Here is a 21,914-nt window from a genome sequence, read left to right as displayed (position 1 = left end):
TATAATTTCTGTAGGTCTAAATAAGCATAATGAAAATTGAATTTCACCTATGATTCCAGCCTCAGTTCTGATTCTATTTAGGCGAAAACCGAGCATGAATAACTTATGGTAAATATACATTTCATTCATATTTAATTTCAGAATAATAACTCTAAGCACTTGAGTGAACATATCGTGACATTATTTTTTGCAGTAAAACTCGAGGAAATATTGTTGTGTAAGCTTCGCACAGTTACAGGCCGTGCTTCATAGGTGGCATCTTAAAGGGTGAAACAATAAATTGTTTCTTGCGCAGTAACAATGGTAACATTGTATGAAAACGGGAACTAGGCAGTGTTAATTTCAAGCACAGTTGGAGTGAGCCGCAACCTATTTCTCAAATTTTATTGGGCAAGGCCGCACTGCGACATGCATAAAATATATTTTTGCGCCGGAGGCATCAAATGAGAAGAATTCCATGGCCTTTTTATGCGGATGTTCTGGAGAGCAGCAGGCGACTAATCACGTATGCAGAGAAAAAACGTCTCTTATCTGTGATGTCTTACCAGCCTATTTAATTGATTACCTACGTAATTTGCATCTCTTAGTATACGTGCTCCTCAGTTCAGTCGTTTGCAAAAGCGACAAAGCACTCTTCACTGCGCAGCGTTTTACGAACGTTTTGCAATATACATGGCGGTGGCCTCTCGCTATGTGGATTTTCCTTTTCTTGTATTCATCATAGTAAATTTACCATCAGCCGTTCATCCAGGTGTAAGTAAAAGATACTGAAGTTTTCACGATGCATTATTAAATAAATTAACACCATACGTGCAGCTCAACCAGTAAGCTCAATTGTAGAGTGCTTATAATTACCATACCTCTTTTGATGCTTCTTGTTGCCACACATTTGGTGCATATTTCGCGTTTTATATCTGATCCTTCTGTCCGTATTTTAGCAGTTATATTTCAACGCGATCGCGTTTAAGAGCTCGTTTAGGAGAAATTGCGGTGTCGACGTCGGTGTCGGCCTCGGCGTCGTTCGTTGTGAGCGAAAAGCGTTGTCCATATGAGAAAATTCGAGATAGATGCAAATAAGTAAATAGAAACTTCGGTCCGAGTGGGAATCGAATCAGGCCTTCTGCGTGGCAGGCGGATGTTCTATCACAAGGTAGTGCCATTATTTGCAACTGCGTCCGAAAAAGAGCCCTCTACCTACGTCATGCAATGTGAGGATCCTCCTAAAGAGGAACTCCGGCGATTTTTCCTTTTTTACCGATTTCACTAAAATATTCAACATACGTTCTCTTGGGAACCCTGGTGATATGTGCCAAAGTATATTCTTGTAAATTATTTATTTCGGTTTAAATGAATTTTCAAGATTGATGGCCAATTCCGGAAACGCGCCTTTGAATGCGGGCCACCCTGTGTATGTGACGTACGTTCCTACACTTCCTTAATACGCTCTACCTACCCAGCCGCGCCGAGTAGACGAAGGATGCAGCGCGCTCTTTATTGAGTGAGGAGGTGGTGACAACAACTGTACGGTTTTGTTAGCTGCATAGCGTTGTCGGAAGAAACGATCCGTGCAAGCTGGTGTTGCGTTGAAGGATGTAAGAACAAAACAAGGAACACCATGGGTGTCTGTTATTCCTCGTTTACTTTCTACAGCGCTCTTGAGAGGAAGTGATATTGTGCAGTTCAGGCGCGTCCGCCGGTGCCCCGATAAAAACAATTCTGTGTACTCTAATGAGAATGGCTGACAACTGGGCATGTTGGTTCATGACCCACAGTATTGAATAGCGCACACAGCACCGGAACTAAAGGAAGAGGCGACGACACAAAGAGCGCAAACTACCAACAAAAGTTTATTTCCTCGAGCACACAATTTTTATATACCGCAAAAGCGCCACGAAGCATTTACAACAATCAACTTTTTAGAAGCGCCAGCTCTTTGCTAGATAAGTTCACAGACGGCGTGCTGACGCATGCAAGACCTAATCTAACGCTGTTTTCAGCTTCAGTGATTTCTCTTGTGAACTTATCATTCGCGGATGAGACAAGAGTAAATGCGCCGAACACAGATTGACAGCCACATGTTGTACAATGTAACGCAAGGCCATCCATCACGCCTACTTTTTACATTGTTCTTGTGCTCTCTGAACTATCATTAAGACACTTTCCGGTATGGCCTATATATATCTTACCACAATAAAGCGGGATACTATATACAACATTACTCTTGCAAGGAACGTAGGCGACCTTGGGTTTTTAGCGTACATTTTAGATTTCGTATCGCTGTTATTGCGGTGGCAAAGACTTAGAAGTTTACGAGGGGCTGAAAAAACCACTTTGACTTTGGATTGTTCTGCCACTTTTTCTAGATTGTGTGATATCTTGTGGAAGTACGGGATGACAGCGATTTTTCTCGAGTTAATCTTTGAGGCCGGCTCAGTTGATAGCGACTGGCGAAACCTTCTGAGCAAAGCTTCAGCAACATAGGTTTGAACACTTAAAAGATAACCTGCTTCTGATAACCGGTCCAACTGCTTTTCAAGACAAACTGCAACTTCATGCTCACATGACTTGGTTAGAGCATTACGAAAGCAAAGGTTGACAATTTATCTTTTTACTAATTTAGAGTGTGCCGAGTTGTATGGCAGGACAGGCTTATTCCACCGAGGTTGATAGCTCCAGCAAAGACGATCGGGGTGTAAACTAAAATTGATGTCAAGAAATTCCATCATATTGCTAACAGGTATCTCATGCGTGAGAGTTAGTGCCTTAAAGCTATATTTAAAGCAAGAAAGAGTACCTAGTGCGCATGACACTTCAACTACGGGGTCATTGTCCTACAGAATGCGATAGTCGTCTACAAATGTATGAACCTTGATTATGTTGAGGTTACCTAGACTATCAGCCATGGCTTCGTCAACTTTAGCTAAATAAATGTCGCTGAGAATGGGGCAAATATTTCTGTTAAAGGGAAATTGGCCGCGTATCTGCGTGCTTCGCTGGAAATGTCGTCGAAAGACGGTAGTCTTCTGCCGGCCGTGCTACATGAGTCCTACTGCTCCATGTTGAATCGCCGCGCATTGTTGATGTTGAATCGACGCTATGCAAATAGCGTCGCATTTGCAGCGCAGCCCAAAAAACACTAAGCATTTTGCGCAGCCTAAGAAACACAAGGGCCTTTAGAATTACGTATCTATGTATTTTCAGGTAGAGGTTTAAGATGGCTGGGCGTTCAGCAAGTGGTTAAACTTTAGCCAGGTGACTCAAACGGGTGACAGACAGACGAACAGAGAGACAGACAGTCCAAAATTTCTGAGTTTAAGTTTGTTGGTAACTTTTGTTGTAGTTTGCGCTCTGTTTGTCGTTAGTCCCTTTGCTGTTTGCGCAATTCAACACTTTACTCTAATCACTTTATTCGGGAGAGATACAAATACAGCGGGCTCTTGAAGGAAGCATTAGGGCTTCGCGCGCCGGTGGGTCTAAGGCAAAGGGAGATCCGCACTGACATAGTAGCTGCAATCTTCGCTGGAATCGTAGCCGGCAAGTTCGGGAAGGCTGGCACAGCTCGATCTCGCGTGGGATGCCATCGCCCTTCTTCTTTTTGCGCGCTAAAAGAAATGCGTGTGCTGTGCATGTCATGACGTCATAGTGGACCCTGCAACAAGCAGCTCCCTCTTTCAATTCCAGTTTCGGCACATCGTTTCTCGTTTATTTAAAATTATTCGGTGAGTCCCTCAGTGAAATGAACCACCATACTTGTTACAGGGCTGTCAATGCCACTTGAAGAAGGCAACATCCCAATACGGTGGAAAATGTGCCGGAGTTACTCTGTAACGCATGTAATATTGAGTGGCAGAAGCGGAGAATTGCACCCGGCATAAAGACATGTCAATTGCACAGAGAATGAGAGGTTTAGATGCTCACTCATTACAAAGCGCTCACGCATATTTAATGATCATCATCAGCAAACGCGTCAACGAGGGGAGCAGCTGCGTAGGTTCGCGTGTTAGCTTACGGACGCGCAGTGGGTATTTAGCTGTATCGTAAAAGAAAGAATTGTGTCGCAGTGGGCACTTCACAACTGCACTTGCATAGACATTGTAGAATAGTTTGAAATGGCCAACGTTACTCGCACAGACGTTCGTTGCGGCACTGTTGAGGTGTCCACCTAGAAAGGAAGCGAGGCTTCCCTTTGAGAAGGCGATGCGAACGGGTCCCGATTAAGCTATCGGGCTCTTGTCCTGGGCCGAAGCTCAAGCGCTCTCCAACTTTTTACAGCAGAGCTGTTCTTCTCGAGGTCGGCCGTGTGTCGCAGGCTGTAGGCTTATGCACTGCGCGATATTGTCACGTGGTTCTGACGGTGAAGTTTGCAGCAAGTATGGGAAATACAGGTGCTTTATTTGGGCGAACTTGTGCGTGGCAAATGAAAAGTCAACGCAGAAGCGATTCATGCTGTACTCTGTCGCCGGCCGTCGAGTAATGTCATCAATGGTAAGGCACGTCGGAATTTATACATGTGGCATCGAAGATTACAACCTTATCGTTGGTGACCGCGTTAGCAGCGTTAGTTCCAGGATAATCTCTTCTGTTCGCATTGCGCGCTCAAGCTAATCATACAAATCCAAAACAATCGGTAGTGTATGACATTCCGACGCCGCGCGCACGACATTGTTTGTACGCGAAACGGGTCGGCTACATGAAAGCGCGCGGGGCATTATTCAGCATGATGCAAGTAAATGCCGCTTCTCCCACATAATGGATACGCAAAAGCACAGCAATTCATTGGAAGATGGAGCCTTGAAAGAATGAAAACTAGTTGAACAGGGATTGTCAGTTGGAGCCAACGTTTCCAAATGCGGATTTTTCTTCGTCAACTGCCTTCACGGAGGGCAGTCCACTTGTCGAAACCAGCGACATACCATGTTCAAGTATTTTGAGAGGTGTATACTAACAAGTGCAATAAACTAGATAAATAAGAATATTCTTACTGATCCACGAAATAATTTGTAACCTGCACTTCTACATTTACAGTTTGACGGAGAGGTATTACCATATCTGTATCCCGGTTACCAGCAGCTGGTGAGTAGAGAAATTTTGTACGTTTAGAACCGCAGGCGTGGTACAAGCACAGTACAAGACATAGATGCCATTGGTGAATTGTAATGTAGTAACCATAGAATAGTCTGGTCACGAATAGTTCTCAACCTGATGAGAGCGAGGGCCAAATTCCCTACAAGAACCGGCCAACCTGCAAGTTGTCAGAATAAAAATGACAAGTTTAGAATTATAATAATAATATCTGGGGTTTAATATCCCAAAACCACGATATGATTCTGAGAGACGCCGTACTGGAGGGCTTCGGAAACTTTCACCACCTGGGGTTCGTTAACGTGCACCTAAATCTAAGTACATGGGCCTGAAAAATCTTCGCGTCCATCGAAAGTGCAGACGCCGCGGCCGGCATTCGGTCTCGCGAACTTCGGGTCACCAGTCGAGAGCCATAAACACTAAATCACCGTGGCTAGAATTACTCTGGCTAGAATTATCCTATTCGCTAGAATTACCCTAGTTTAGAATTACCCTCGATAATAAGAATGAAGATTTCAAACAAGAAGAAATTATCAACTCTCCCGGACCTGGGAAGACTTAATGGAAAATGACAACAGATGAAACAAAAATAGAAGAAAATGACTAGCCCAACATGAAAATTAGAATTGGCTGAGGTAAGACACATATCAACAAAAAATTCGGCATCAGGTGCATCAAAAACATAGAAGCAACAGTAAAAAAAAACAAAACAGCATTAAAATAGCTAAAAGCGGACTCTACACAGGGCGGGCCGAAATGCACGCACTAAAAGATAAGCAAGGCAAGCTTAGCAATTTTTCCAGTGACATAGTCAAGGTGGCTCAAAAACTGAAATGCGAAGTCTACAGTTGACAGATAAGTCATCCAAGCTTACATGAAATCAAATCAGCCAAGTTCAATATGTAAGCAGAAATTCTGCCCCAAAAGCCATCAGTATTATCTCCCGCGGAAAAGTGTCCGCAGAAGGCGCCACGACTCTCGATTCAACCATAGAGGGAGGAGATATTATATTACAGAAACTTGCGACACTACACTCATTGTCATTTTCTAAAAATTTTAAATATTCCAGTGAGCTGAGAAAATGCCCCTAATATTTAACACGCAAGGAGAGAGATGTTGAAGGTCTTGAAGCATTTTAGAATCACTACGTTAGTTTCAGTACCACAAATATACTTAAGAAAATAATTTCAAAGACGGTAAGAAAAAAGTCACAGTTTCACCGCAAGGGCGAAGCAATGAATGCGATAGCAACAAATTGTAGTGTTACACGAAGTGAGGCTGGCCGCTAACTGTTTTGTATCCGATATTGCATAAATACACAACGCTGGTGTAAGAGAATACGGCTGCTCCAGGGAGCGATGCTCTCCGCATAGTCACTTCGCGTTGAGAACGCAGCACGTAGAATGGTATACGAGCCGCCCGCTGTGATGGCTTTCGAGGTAGCGCGCGCGGCAGCGATCGCGACCGCGCCCTTAGATTCAAATTTCAAAGTTGCTCCTCGCGTGACACTCCGCGCCCCCTCCCCCTTCTCGCGTGTTCGCTCTTATAAGGCTCGTTAAAGACGGGCGGGACCTTTCCTGTCGCTTCGATGGCAGACCTCCCGAGCGGGGTGAGGTTATCACTTGCAGCCTCCGAGCGACGGAAATGGGCCGGCACGTTTGATCTCTGCTTCAGCCGCGTTCGTCGCCCCCGCTCGCGCGCTTTTACCCGTTGTAAAACACACAGTGCGCGGGAGGATCTTTTCAATTTGGACTTCATACAGGAAGGACATGACGGTGACGGCGACGGCAAAAACCCGTCGAGAGTGCCCATATAATTGCTATCGCAATAAAACAGTACATTTTAGCTAAACTAGAGGAAGCCGGTTCAGGAAAGGTTTCCCTAGAATGTATCACAGCCACGTGATCGATAAGGAGGTAGAGAAGTCCACTCGGTACGAGGCAACCCTATATAAAGCGTTCGTGGACTACAGAAGGGCATTCGAATCAGTACAGATACCATCGGTCGTGTAGTCGTTAGGTCACCAATGACTACATGAACTAACTCCGCTACATGTACATGTGAAGAGGCTGAAGAAGACATAGAACATCTCCTTGTACAGTGCAAAAATTATGCTGTTCCCCGTAAAAAATTCTTAGAAAATCTAAACAGATTGGGTAGACGTCCGCTATCATTGGCAAAAGTGTTGGTTCCATGGCCAACAGAAACATTCCAAAACATTGCTGCACGCGCCCTAGTGCACTTTTTTAGAAGAGTCGGAAATATCAAAAAGATACTGATTCACTTTTGTAATTCTTAAAATTGAGATACTTCTGGTCACATGCTTCGCGTTGTCTCTTGTGATTCAAGACAGCTGTGTTTAAAGCGCGGGAAGGGCCCAGTGATATTTGATCGCATTGTACAAAGGACAGTGAGATGAACTGTTCGGCAAAGTGCGAACGTTTATTTTGTGTCTTGTGTGTGAACATTGTTCTCGACACGTGGACATTATGCATGACGTGAGAACATTCCTTTTATAAAGGACATTACCGTGAGTGAGTTTTACAGTACTCTACTTTTATTTATAAGTTCGTGACGCAAATTAATAAGTAAGGGAAGAGGAGTAGCAGGAGCCATGTATAGGCACCAATCTCTAAACACATTTATAAAAAACACGGGTATACCGGGTGTTTGGCGCAACTAGAACTAATCGTTTGGAAAATGTGGTTCACCGGGACTGATTAAAGCACTACATAACCTTTGCTGGGATGTGGCGCTCGCTATAGTAGGTTTATATTGTGCTTAATTACTTCAGAACCTAAAGTCACTTACGTAAATGTTTTTAATATTCCACTTTATGCCCAAGTGCGTTTTACAGCGAAAGCTGTTATGAGATCATTTCACCGGCCGTTTTTGGCGCCGTAGTTGTCCGCCGCTGCCGCCGGTGTCCGTAACCAGTATCGCTCGAAATAAGAAAAAAAACGAAATAAGAAAAAAATTCCAGGATGGAACGAGGTTCGAACCTGGGCCCTTAGCGTGGAAGCCCAGTATTCAACCTCTGCGCCATGCTGGTGCTTGAAACTGCTTTGCAAAAAGGTCCTATACAGGCTTCATCTCGGGAAGGAATCATATTAGCATATGCAGTATAGCGTGGTAGAAGAGTAAAATAAGCACCAAGCGGCGCACATCGCGAATTCTGTAACCAGGCGTCACACAATGCGAATTGCGCAACGAGTAGGTTGTTGAATGCTTCCAACCCATTACAAAGGGCTCTGCCATAATTCTTCATCGTCATCAGGCACAGCATCAGTAAAGTGCGCATAATGCCTTACATGCGTTTAGCAGGTACCAACGCTCTCCGTAGAATGACGAAAAATGGCACAGTGCCTGCTGCCATACTTCTCAAAAATTACAAATGATTTATACCGTAGTGGGTTCCTCGCAAGTGCACTTGGATTGGTTGCCAAAGAAGCCCATAAGCGCATAATCCATTTCCTCGGGGTCTGAGTAAAGTTCTTCACCCCCCCCCGTCTCTCTCCCACGTCAACGTATGTTATACAGCATGATGGGAGAGGGACATAGCGACCGGGCCTCACCTAATGCAAATTACATAACTGGTGGGCCGTTTAAAGCTTCCAACTCATTACAAAGAGCTCCGCCATAATTCTTCATCGTCATTAGTCGTCGCGTCAACAAAGTGCACATAATGCCTACAGAGGTGTAGCTGGTGCCTGGCTTCTCCGCAGAATGACAAATAATGGCTTAGAAGGTGCTTCCCAACTTCACAAAAATTGAGATTTATGGCGTAGTGGGTACCTTTCTAGTGTACTTGTATTGTAGCCCCAAGAGAGCTTACAACGCGCTCTAGAAACGCCGTTCTTCCAGCTTTCGCTGTGACTGTGCTGCGGTTTCAGCGCAGGCCTGGCGTTTTTATTCTGTAGAAGAGAGCATTCCAAAACGAGTGGTTCACATGTATTTAAACTAAGCCCGTGACATATAAAACAATCCCACGTGAATACGCTCACGCCCAGCCGTATTGCAGGGTTCACACCGTGCTTCGACCGAAATAACCATTCGCGTGACCGGTGTCAAAGTGAGCGGCAGTAGCTTTAAGCATCGGCTTCACAGGAGGGCAGTACATCTGGAGTAGGCAGACGGCAAAGAACCGCTATCGTCCCTGATAATACAAAGATTGAAGGTCCGCGCGCGCACGGTACTTCCGCTGAAACGTCGGAGGCCGAATAAACCTCCCCACTCCTGTTGCTGCGATATATATATATATATATATATATATATATATATATATATATATATATATATATATATATATATATATATATATATATATATATATATATAAGTGCAGATATGGTTCACTGGGCCAGTTCTTCTCGGGTAATGGGTATAATACAACGGAGGCGTTGTCAACAATGATATAAATATCTATTTTCCAACAGTTTCGGGAGGGGACCTCCCTTCCTCGGTCGATGAGTTAAAACTGACGTCGAAGTTCCGTCTTGCTTCTTGCCGCGTCGCTCTCGCCTTCAAGGACATTGCAGAGAGTGGGGGAGATAGATTACGAGAAGAAGAAAAAAAAGAAACAAGGAGAGAGAAGAACACCGACGAAGTCAGAAAACGAAGCGAGAAAAAAAAACGCTAACTGTGTATGGCATGAAGTCGTTGAAGGTGTTTGTCGGTTCGCGTCGGGCGCAGGGCCACCCAAAATTGTTGTCGCGGAGGGCAGAATGAGGGACCTGAGGGAAGAGTGTCCCCTTAATGGGTCGGCATAACGCCTTTCATCTCCGCCCGCTCCCTGTGAATAGGCTCCAAGTGGTAGAGGAGCGTAAGCACTTTACATTGTACTAGTGAAAAACATAAAGAAAAATAAACAAAAAAAGGGAGAAAGAAAAGCAAGAAAGTAAACGACACTGCACACGTACGAGCCAGTCAAAAATAGACATGGTCTCAATTATGATTCCGTGTTGCCAAATTCATTTTCGCTTATCTCTCGGAGGCAGGAGAGTCTTCCAGGGTCCTCATTGATGCCGGCTGTTAATGTTCTAAATTTAAAGATAAAATATGCCTCACGTTGTTCGCGCGCGCGCGTGTTTTGGAAACCGGACTGTAAAAGAGTTACGCTGATATTTTCAAAGCTGTAATTTGGCAAGCGCAGATGTCTGGATAAGGGTAGCTTCGGCGGTGAAGTGACGTGGTACCGGTGATTATTAAACCGCAGCCGAAATGGCGTGTCCGTTTGGCCGATGTATTCTTGCCCGCAGACGTTACAATGTAACATGTATATCACATTGCTGGAGTCACAATTTAGGTTTTGGGTAATGTTGAATTTGAAATCTGAGAAGCTTGCCTTTGATTCAGGCGTTGTGACCATGTGTGGGCATACCTTGCAACAAGCTTTTCCGTGGGGGCGGCACCCTGGCTCAATTTTTGCGGGGTTGGTTTTTGCTCTGACAAGAATGTCTTTCAGGTGTTTATCCCTGCGGTACACCACGCGAGGTGGCTCCGCGAAGATGGAAGTCAGTCGTTTGCTTTGCCTAATCATGTTGAAGTGGCGGGAAAGTATGTTGTTAACTCGTGGCACCGATGAGGAGTAAGTTAGTACAAGATTTGTTTGGGAAGTTGTTTTGGATACTGTTTTTGGCTCCGTAATTATGTCATTCCGGTTCACGTTGCGAGCACGTAGTATGGCATCGTCAATAATGTCTTCGGGATAATTTTGTTGTGATAGAGAATTCTTTAGGCGTTCTGCGTGTTTGTCAAATTCCTGTATATCGGTGCATATTCTTCGATACCGGTAGGCCTGACAATATGGAATACACGTCTTGCAATGTCTTGGATGGCTACTGTTGAAATGTAGGTACAATTGCCGGTTTTTAGGCTTTCTGTAAAGGTTTGTTGAAAGGCGTTCATTTTTGACAAAAACAGTCACGTCCAAGAAGTTAATGCTAGTTTTAGAAATGCTATGCGTGAATTTAATTGATGGGGGATCTCGTTGAAATCCCATATGAACTGTTGAAGGCTCCCCTCATCGTGGTTCCATATAATGAATATGTCGTCCAAGAATCTTCTTGTAATACAAAGTTTCAAGGCGCGCCCCTCAATACATGGGATTTCAAGACATGACATAAAGGTGCTTGCAAAGTTCGGGGCCATTATTGTGCCCATTGCAGTGCCACTGGCCTGAAGGAAGTGCTTGCCAATAAACTCAAAATGGTTATGGTTTAACACAAGGTCGAGAAGTTTAGACAGTACCTCGCCACTTACACCGGTCGATGAGTCAAACTTCACATACTCAGAAACCGTAGCCCCAATTCCGTCGCGGTGGGGTATGTTAGTGTACAGTGAGCAGACGTCCATGGTCACCAGGAAGCTATCAACTGGGATGTTGAGACTAGAAGTTTCGCGGATGAAATGGTTTGTGTCCTTTTGGTAAGAGGGAAAAGTCGGTGGGATGTCTTTTATCAGGGAATTAATGAATTCTTGCTTTTCGTTTCTTTTCTCTCTTTGTTGTTTATTTTTTGTTCATGTTTTTCACTACTTGTACAATGTAAAGTGCTTACGCTCCTCTACCACTTGGAGCATTTCACAGGGAGCGCGCGGAGGTGAAAGGCGGTATGGCGACCCATTAAGGGGACACTCTTCCCTCAGGTGCCTCATTCTGCCCTTCGCGACAACAATTTTCGGTGGCCCTGCGCCCGACGCGAACCGACAAACACCTTCAACGACTTCATGCCATACACAGTTAGCGTTTTTTTTTCTCGCCTCGTTTTCTGACTTCGTCGGTGTCCTTCTCTCTCCTTTTTTTCTTTTTTTTTCTTTTTTCCTTTTTTTCTTTTTCTCGTAATCTATCTCCCCCACTCTCTGAAACGTCCTTGAAGGCGAGAGCGACGCGGCAAGAAGCAAGACCGAACTTCGACGTCAGTTTTAACACAATGCCCGAGGAAGGGAGGTCCCCTCCCGAAACTGTTGAAAAATAAATATTTATATCATTGTTGACAACACCTCCGTTGTATTATACCCATCTATATATATATATATATATATATATATATATATATATATATATATATATATATATATATATATATATATATATATATATATATATATATACGGTAGAAAAACAGGTCGGCAAACGTGCGAAACACAAGTTTTACTAACGTTTCGGCAGGAGGGCCTGCCTTCGTCATAGTGAATGGTTACAGATGCCACGCAGGCCACATGTATCAGCCGCTTCTTTGCGTATCACACGGCTAAGTCGTTATCAGTAGTTTAAGAAACAAGGTTATACATCACTATTATACAATAGTGAATTGGCACGTATTAGATACCTTAGAACTTGTGTGCAATGAACTAGGTCTACAAGATAAACTGCGCACGCAGTCGCTCACTAGGCCATAAATGCAGCAGTATAATCGCAGCCGAAAGACATTCAGCAGGACTTTAAAAAAGAAAAAAAAGTTAGAGAGATAAAAACAAAATCAAAAAGCACGCAAAGCGAAATGGATACGAGTAAAATCATGAAGCGATAAAGGCCATGGACATTATGTACGTAATAACTGACAATAGGTCAACATCGTGCAAAAATACACACCAACCAGTAACACAAAACGGAGATTTACTAAGGCGACATGGAAGTAAGTGTACCGGGGCTCTCGTTCATGCCGTCAGAAAGTGTTTTGAATTTATGAATTAGGAACGACTCTCACTTCACGTTCATGGTGTGATTTAAAACTGGATTTCAGTATTGCAGCCATAATGTTACTGAAAGAATAACCAGCCTCGGTGACATGCCTTGAAATTGGTAAGTTAGGAAGGACATGCACATGAGCTTTATGATTATTGAAACGGTATCGAAAAGCAGTTTCGGTTTGACCTATGTATTGTACATGACAGATTGAGCATTCTAGCAAATAAACGACATTTGCAGTGTCACAAGTAAAACTGCCCTTAATCATGAATTCGAAGTTAGTCGCAGTACTGACTGCCAGTGTTGTCGTGGTCATGTGCGCACACACTTTACAGCGGGGTTTTTTACAAGGATGGCAACCAACCGTCTGGATGTTATTGTTCTGTTTGGTTTTAGAGGGAGTTAACAAATCCCGCAAATTTTTTTCCTCGTCTGTAGACAACAAGCGGTGGTTCTGGAAACGCTTTTGTAATGCGTTCGCTCTGCATACGTATGTTGTGGTGTTTATGTAGAATAAATGCGACGTTAGGCGCCGATGCGTTGTGGGTTAAAACCAAGTTAACCTGTGAATGACTTTTTGAATTTTCTTTGGTGACGCAGAGTGCTGCACGGTCTTGTGCGTCGGCGCGCGTCGCTGCGTCATCGACTAACTTGGCCGGATATTTCTGTTTAAGAAGTGCAGTGCGTAGTTGGTTACAGTTGTTATCGAAGTCAGATTGCTCAGAGCAAATTCGCTTAAAGCGTAAGGCCTGGCTGTAAAATATGCTGGATTTGCAATGTCTTTTGTGCTCCATAATGCTCCATAATGCGCCTTTTTATCTTAACCTTAATCAAGACCAGCAGTCAGCGGCAACTTGTGTTCTCATCCAGTTTACTTTCATCACATCTATATCTCAATTATTACAATACACTTAAAACAGTACAAATAAAGTTTCCTATGCTTCGCTTCATGACCTGTTGGTTTTCATTAAGGTTGTGTCAAACAAAGACACGAGCCCTCGAACATTCCTGGCCTTTTGATGTTGCACCTTCAAATACTAGTTATCAGTGGTTTTAATCCAGTAAGGACATTTACATGAGATACACGACTCACACGAGATATTTTTACCAAGAACTTCCCGTAAAATAGTTTGCGGTGGGAGACCGTGTCAGCCCCTCCCCCCCCCCTCCCCTACTACGCCTCTGACCAATAAATATGTCAGGTGGCGCATGAACGCCAGTACGCTGGGATATGTGTGAATAGACTTGAGTATAAACGTAAGCCAATATAACGCTGATAGTAATGCAGAATATGAGTAGATAGGAGCCCAACCGTTAATTTTTACCGCCTGCAACTCGAAAGGCTCTAAACATCTATATGCAAACACACGTACTGTACATATAAAGGGTGTAATATTAGGCTATTTGTTAAATATTTAGGTGATTTCACACTCCCACTCCATGGTAACAAATTTTATATAAAGACTGAGGTCTTCCTGAGGTCTGCGCAAATTCGAAAAATGAAAACGTCATGCAGTTTCACAACAACGCTGATCCTGCCGAATCATAGGTCAATTGACCTATTTTCGGTAGCGCTAAATACCAACCAAGGCAAACGGTAGCATGCACACTTATGATGTGTCAATTCTCACGACGTCAGGACGATGATGCATACCACAATCAATACAAGGCGAAGTTTTCGAGTCACACATTGACTCCAAGAGGAGTAAAATGAAACTCGTAGCCTACAAATAATTTCATGCTCTGATTAAATTTAAAAAGAAATCACAGTCATAAGATGGAGCCTAAACATTGCTCGGCAGAGGCCCTGATATTAAATCTTAAGGACGCTTGAGCTTCGCCTTCAAGAGCAGAACCCTATAGCGTCATCAGGCCCCGCTCGCATAGTATTCTCATCCGCTTCGCAGCTCACTTCTCGGAAGACACTTCACCGCGTTGCGAGGAAGGGAACGTGTGTGCCCACATCATTGCTCGTTTTGAACTCTCCTAGAATGCATGCTTACTGCCAGTGCAGTTACGCACAACACCATATTTCATCATACTACGAATTAGTAATCATTACCAGCAATATTTTTGTTGGTGATTATGTTTGGAAATGTGAGCATCCCAGAAAAGAACTCGGTCAAGCCCGTTGTGATGCCGAGTGTAGATAAGGTTTCGCACTATGTGAAGAAGGTGGCGAACCGTGCTGGGGTGCCTGTCGTCTCCTCCGTTCCAAACAAGCTTGCCGAATAGTGCTCAGATATTCCGTGTGATGGAAAGAAAAGTGGTTGTCAGAAAAAACTTGGTACAAAGATTGTTAAATGTATTACTCGGGTTACCTATGACACCCCGTTCACCTACGGCATGCGTATATAAGCAAGACGGATGGTTGTATTGATCACCGGGTGGGAAAGCATTCACGAGCTGTTAGGAGCGGGGGTACTAATTTGGCTGAGCATTGCGCAGGTTGCTGCGCCTATGAGCCGACAGTGAACGAGATAAAGATAAAGATTCTGGGCAGAGGCAGGGACAGGAATGCACTAGAGGTTTTAGTAACGTGCATTATCAGGAAGGGAGAAGGATTTATGCTAGCGATACGTCCGTGTAGGTTTGTAGGGCAGAGACTTACTATCTTGAATCTCTTTTCTTGAAGTTATTTTATGCTACGTTAAAATGCGTGTGATTTACTGCGCATGTTTCTTTTCTATTTGTATATTTGCTGGCGAAGTATCAAATAGAGGTAGATGAAAGTTAGCGCCCGTGTTCTGTCTCTCGTTCTTGCGAATGCCTGCTTCTGCGCTCGAATGTTCCCAAAAGGCTCTTTAACGCGGTCGCGTTAAAGTGCCAGTCAATATTCCGTTGCAGGGACTTGGCGTCCGATGTGCTTCCACAAGTCAGTGCGGCAACCGATATTGCTGCGTGAGCACGGGCGTCAGTCATCCTACTTGTCAACCTCTTGCAACAGTCGGCCGACGGTGCAGCAGGGTACTTTTCGGTAACGTGTACCGTCGTTTCTGCCCGTGTAAAAATCCAGGTAATTTCAATTTTTACATACTTAGGGAGCGAAATGCAGGGCCTCAACAGAACGAAATTGCTGTTGTAGCCTTTGCGACAGTCTCTATACACTACGTTTACACACGTCGCAAGGGCGAACAAATGAATGCGATAGCAGCAAATTGGAATGTCACGCGAAGAACGGCAACCACCTCGAAACTTGCAGCGCTCTACTCGAGCACAAAAGACGCACGAAAAAAAAAAACGTCTGCGCGGAAAACGCAACACAGTCACAGCGAAAGACGGAAGAGCAGTATTCCTAGAGCCCGTTATAAATTCTCTTGGGGCTAATACAAGTACACTAGGCGAGGTAGCCAGTACGCCAGAAATCATAATTTTTGTGAAGTTAGGAAGCGCCGACTACGCCACTATTCGTCACTTTGCGGAGAGGCGAGGTACTCGCTCCACATCTGTACGGCATTATGTGCACTTTGTTGATGCGGCGGCTGATGACGGTGAACATTTATTGCTGAGCACTTTGTAATGGACTGGAAGCTTTAAACGACCAAATAGTGACGTAATTGGCATTGCGTGACACCCGGTCGTTATTTTATCCTCCTAACACGCTATATAAGATATGTTAACGTGAGAAAGAGCGGGAGAGAGAGAGGAAAAGAACTTTATTGAGGCCCTCAGGAAATGTGTCTTGGGAAGCTTATGAGTTTCCTTGGCAATTACAAATACACTTGCGAGGTACCCACTATGCTATTAATCATTATAATTTTTGTGAAGGAGGGAAGCAAGCACTATGCCATTTTTCGTCATTCTACGAAGAACTCTGGCACCCGCTGTACATATGTAAGGCATTATGTGCACTTTGCTGATGCGGAGGCTGATGACCATGAACATTTATTGCTGAGCCCTAGGTTATGGGGTGGAAGCTTTAAACGACCAACTAGTTACGTAATTCGCATTGTGTGACGCCTGGTTACAGAATTAGCTTTGTGTTACGCCTAGTTGTTATTTTACTCTTCTACCACGCTATATTACATATGTTAATGTGGTTCCTTCCCGACATGAAGCCTGTATAGGGTCTTTTTGCAAAGCAGTTTCAAGCACTGGCATGGCTCCGAGGTAGAACACTGGGCTCCCACGCAGAGGGCCCTGGTTCGAACCTCGTTCCATCTTGGATTTCCTTTTTTTTTCTTATTTCGTGCGATAGCGGTTACGAACACCGGCGCCGGCGGCGGACAAATACGGCGCCAAAAACGGCCGTTGTTTTGATCTCATAACAGCTTTCGCTGTAAAAGATGCACCGGACTAATTACGCACATTTGTAATAAATACCATGGAAGAGAAATGAACGACCGCAAAGTAACAACTCCAACACCCTGAGACTAGCAGCGCTCTGCTCAAACACAATGACGGAGGCACGAAACGAACACGCAGGTATACACAGGATGAGCTCGAACAACTCTCCCAGTTGTTACTTTGTGTTTGAGCAGCGCGCTGCAAGTGTCGGCTATGCAAAGTCAACTGCCGCTGCTACGGCTTTTCTAGCTAGCAGCTCACTCTATTCGCAAATGCTCCCACTGCAACGAGCAAAGTGAACTTCGTGCGCTCTGTAACTTCAAGGCAAGCTTCCGCAAACGCTCCGAAAAGGGGCCGGGTCACGCCCCACTCGGCGATTGCCGGGACGAGATGCTCACATGTCGGAGTTGTTCGATCCACAGGAAACAAAGAGCGTCTCTGTCTTCCGACCAATGCATATATGGAGGGAGGCCTTCCGGATGCCCCAGGTGAGAAGGAATTCTGCTGCGGGAGTCTACGGTGAGAACTGCAGACGCAGCCGTAGAAGCTCAGGACCTAGCTTGATGTGTTTATCGAGCATGCCGTTCAAAGGCGGATCACCTTATTCATGCGATGAGGTAGCGAACACAACGCGGACCTTTGTAGTCATGGCTTCGCGTCGGACTACCGCATTATGAGGCAAGTAATACACGGTCGGTCCACAGGGGGCAGACGGCGCTCGTCTCTTTGCGTAGCCTTCCTTAAAGTACTCGCTGATGGTGGTATGGTATTCTGGGTGATCTTCGAACTTCTGGGTGATCTTCGAACCGCTGATGTTGAGGCTGGAGCCTCATTTCAGCAACAGTTCTGTTTGTACAACACGTGAGACCTGGCTTCTTGATCATCAGCGGTACTACGTAGCGTCCTGCACTCTTATGTACCGCGCTACATAAGTGAATGATGCGCTGGATGCTTGCCCACGTCGTCTTGGCCGTCAGTTATACCGATGGCGTCAAAGCGCCACGTCTTTGCTTGGTCTCCAGGCCGGACTTCAGTGCGCCTGTTGTCGAAACAAGGCAGAAACGAGGCAGTTGCACTGATGTTACGCGGTGATGAAGGATGGTAGACGCTAGCGCACAGTCCTTATTACCCATGCAAATATGGTCTCAGTTGCACATAGATTGTCGGCGAAACGCTCGGTGCGTCTGATCACTATCCTCCAGTAATGGTCTAAACCGATCAAAACGCTTATCGTGGAGTTTTGTGGTTCGACCCCTTGAGGTTCTTTAGCAGAGGCCAGATTGCGGTCGCGCATCATATTGATAAGTGTTCGCTCTAAAGCGGACCCCTTACTGTTGTTTCCATCCATTTATTGTACAGACCTTTGGCACCTCCAGAGCTTCAAGATTGATGTCAATCGGATCAATACGACCACACAGCGTGAAGTTTACCCTTAGCATTGGTTATGTCATGGGTGGTTTGAGCCGCCGAATGCAAACACGCCTATTTCTTCATATCCAGTGTAAGGCAGGCAAAGCTGCTGTGACACGTCTTTACACATAAAGGTCCACAGGCCGCCGTTGTCAAGCCGCAGTGGCAATGACCAGCGGCCACGGTTTCCAGACTCCAAAACTCAGGCTGTTTGAAGCAACACAGATGGCGAGAGGGTGCTGCTTGCAGGAACCATTGTTACCTGCTTTTCTCGTTATGTGGCCGGCTCTCCTGGTTCGGCTTTAGTCAATTGTGAACTGCACGTTTTTCATGGGCCCCAAATACCACGCAGAGCAGAAACATGACGCCCTGAGCGTCTGTCGCATTTGAGCCTAGCTACGGTTCGGCAGTTGCGAGCAATGTATCACTGTTTTCCGCACTTGAAGCAGCAGTTCTTTTTGGAAAGCCGTTGGCGATTTTTATCTGGTTATAGTGTGGTTAGGCAGTCCCGTGTGACGTGTCCTGTGATGCCGCAGAAGATACATATGGTCTGTCTGGGCCTTGATATGGCACCTGGTGATGATGACCGCGCTGTCAGTGCTAGGGCGGGTGGTAGATGAGGCGGTGTCATGATGTCCGCTGCCTCACGGTTTGCTGACGATTTCCATGAAGTGGTTTCTTCACGCGACATCTCAATCTGCTCCCGATTTTCCTCTTCGACTTGAATGAACTTCAGGATTGCCTTCACTTGCTCTTCTGTTGATTGCCCCACACAGTCCGCGATGTCTGTGTCGGCCTTCGTGCGCTTTCGTTACAGGATCGGCCGGTTCTCCGGCAATGAGCGCACCAGTAGTCGGTGCGAAACAACCATGTACTCTGCAGAGAGCACTTCAAGATTGCCCGTACAGCCGGTCTTGAACAGGATTTGCTCCTACACGTCCCACAGTCATGATACTTGCGGTTCAACCGAAAGCAGTCAGTCTATGTGAGCATCAATGAGGAGATCCTTTCGGGCATACTATTCGGTGAGCACCTTGACGGCGATGTTGTAGTACGCTTCACTAAGCCGTATTCCTTCGATAGCCCACTTTGCAGTGCCGGCAAAATAAAGGCTCGTTCGCACCGGCGACTAGGAACGGCCGCGCGACTAAGTTGGTCGCAAAGCGAATGGTCGCAGACGGTCGCAAATGGCCGTTTTGATTGCAAAGCAACTGCTTTGGCTCATTCGCTCGCTGCTCGATTTTTCAGTCGCGCGACTGCAGTCGCAAACCTTTGAACCAATCCGCTGCGCAGGAACAGGACGTCAGCCTATTTTACGGGGCAAGGGTAAAGCGAGCTGTGTATGAGCAGACTTGAATTCTATGTGGCGACGCATATAGGTCGCACGCAGGTGTGAACGTCGGTCGTTTGGAGTCGCTTTCTGACCGCCAGTCGCAAATGGTCGCGCGACCGGTGCTAGTCGCCGGTGTGAACCAGCCTTAAGTCTTCGAGTACATAAACATTTCATTAGCGGTGAGAGCGGGTTGCGTGTGTATAGTCGCCTTGTTGTCAGAACCCCTGCCACCCACGGTTCTCACTTAAAGTTTTCGCAAGGCCTCTTGTAGACCCGGTGCTCGTGGCCTATGGTGATCGTTGAGGTATTCACTGGTCACGTCCGAGTGGGCAGCTCCTGTGGACTTGCTGGATCTGTCGCTTGTCTCCGCGTGCCTCGACTGGTTGCCTTCCATGGTTGTAGAACCAACTGATGCACAAGCGTTCAACACGGACCGAAGGCTGCTGACGGCTTTTATGATCTTGTCGTAATATTTCGAAACACCCAAAATGTTCTCGACAAAGTCCTCATCATCCAGGGCGTCGGCGATATTGTCACGTGGTCGTGACGTCGACTAAGACAGCAGTCGGCGTTGTCAAGATGAAACTGTTTATTTTGCCGAACTTGTGGCCGGGAAACGGAAAGTTAGTTTTGCAGCAATACACACGGTATGCACTGATAGCGGCGTACAGATCGTCGACCGTCGATCAACTGACCAGCGCTGAAGCGCGTCGGCATTTAAACGTGTGCCGTCGAATTTTCCAGCGTTATCGATGGCTGTCGTGCAAATTCTAGAATAAGCTCGAGTGTGCGCGTCTTGCGCGCAATCTTAACAAAACGATCTGCAATGATCGCGAAGGTTCTCGAACAATGAGGCGCGGTTCGCGCTGAGCGTTGCTGACAGTCTTTGTGCCCGAAAACCGAATACGGCAAAAGTAATAAAGAAACGCACGTGGCAATGCCCCCCTCTGAAAAAGCATCGTCCCGATGCTTAAAACAGAACAGGCCGATGCATGCAACAATAAATAACAAGAATAAAGCAACAAAGTACAATAAACAATAGCACAAGCACAATAATAAAGCAAAATGACAGTGCTCAGATTTGCTAAAGCGCGTAATATGGTTTGAGGCGCACGACATGGACGACTTCAGGCCGTGCACGGCGCCGCTGAGAGTTCGTAATGCCGTCAGGGACAACCTCGTAGTCGAGTGCGCCGAGGCGTCGAAGTACCCTGTACGGTCCGAAGTACCGTCGAAGAAGCTTCTCACTGAGTCCCCGTCGGCGTATTGGCGTCCATACCTATACACGGTCACCGGGTTGGTATCCCATGTGGCGTCGTCGAAGGTTGTAGCGGCGGCTGTCAGTCGTCTGCCGGTTCTTGATCCGTAGGCGGGCGAGCTGTCGTGCTTCTTCGGCGCACTGTAAGTAAGCGGCGGCGTCGAGATTTTCTTCGTCGGTGACGTTTGGTAGCATGGCGTCGAGCGTCGTCGCCGGGCTCCTTCCGTAGACCAACTTGTACGGCGTCATCTGCGTTGTTTCTTCGACGGCCGTGTTGTAGGCGAAGGTCACGTACGGAAGGACGGCGTCCCACGTCTTGTGCTCAACGTCGACGTACATGGCCAGCATGTCCGCGATGGTCTTATTTAGACGTTCGGTGAGGCCATTGGTCTGTGGGTGGTAGGCGGTGGTGCGGCGGTGGCTCGTCTCGCTGTATTTGAAGATCGCCTGAGTTAAGTCCGCAGTAAAGGCGGTACCTCTGTCTGTGATGAGGACCTCTGGGGCGCCATGACGCAAGACGATGTTCTCCACGAAGAACTTGGCTGCCTCGGCGGCACTGCCTTTGGGCAAGGCCTTTGTCTCGGCGTAGCGGGTGAGGTAGTCAGTTGCTACGACGATCCACTTGTTGCCGGAAGTCGACGTCGGGAACGGCCCCAGTAGGTCCATCCCGATTTGCTGGAACGGCCGGTGAGGTGGTTCGATTGGCTGCAGAAGTCCCGCTGGCCTGGTCGGCGGTGTCTTCCGTCGCTGGCAATCTCCGCAAGTCTTAACGTAGAGGGCGACGTCGGCAGCAAGGCGTGGCCAGTAGTATTTTTCCTGTATTCTGGCGAGCGTGCGGGAAACACCGAGGTGTCCAG

The 21,914-nt window shown here is 46.1% G+C and overlaps 1 protein-coding gene across 17 annotated transcripts in view; it reads left to right on the top strand.

Moving 5' to 3' along the window:
• Window positions 1-21,914, top strand: part of LOC119373346 (uncharacterized) — a 273,279-nt gene that overhangs the window by 155,673 nt on the left and 95,692 nt on the right. For 5 of the 17 annotated variants that reach the window (XM_049420284.1, XM_049420282.1, XM_049420280.1 and 2 more), the window contains exon 2: window positions 5,026-5,073. The exons of 5 other annotated variants lie outside the window; for them this stretch is intronic. In XM_049420284.1, coding sequence (XP_049276241.1) covers window positions 5,026-5,073 — 48 coding nt within the window. Of the gene's footprint in view, window positions 1-660; window positions 754-5,025; window positions 5,074-15,616; window positions 15,786-21,914 lie in introns of those variants that run through there. 7 more of the 17 variants (XR_005179825.2, XM_049420283.1, XM_049420279.1 and 4 more) reach the window with 4 other exon arrangements.

Source organism: Rhipicephalus sanguineus, chromosome 11, assembly GCF_013339695.2.
Source record: "Rhipicephalus sanguineus isolate Rsan-2018 chromosome 11, BIME_Rsan_1.4, whole genome shotgun sequence".
In the NCBI taxonomy this organism is placed as follows: domain Eukaryota; kingdom Metazoa; phylum Arthropoda; class Arachnida; order Ixodida; family Ixodidae; genus Rhipicephalus; species Rhipicephalus sanguineus.
Note: the sequence above shows the minus strand (reverse complement) of the source record. Positions and strands in the feature narration are given on the sequence as shown.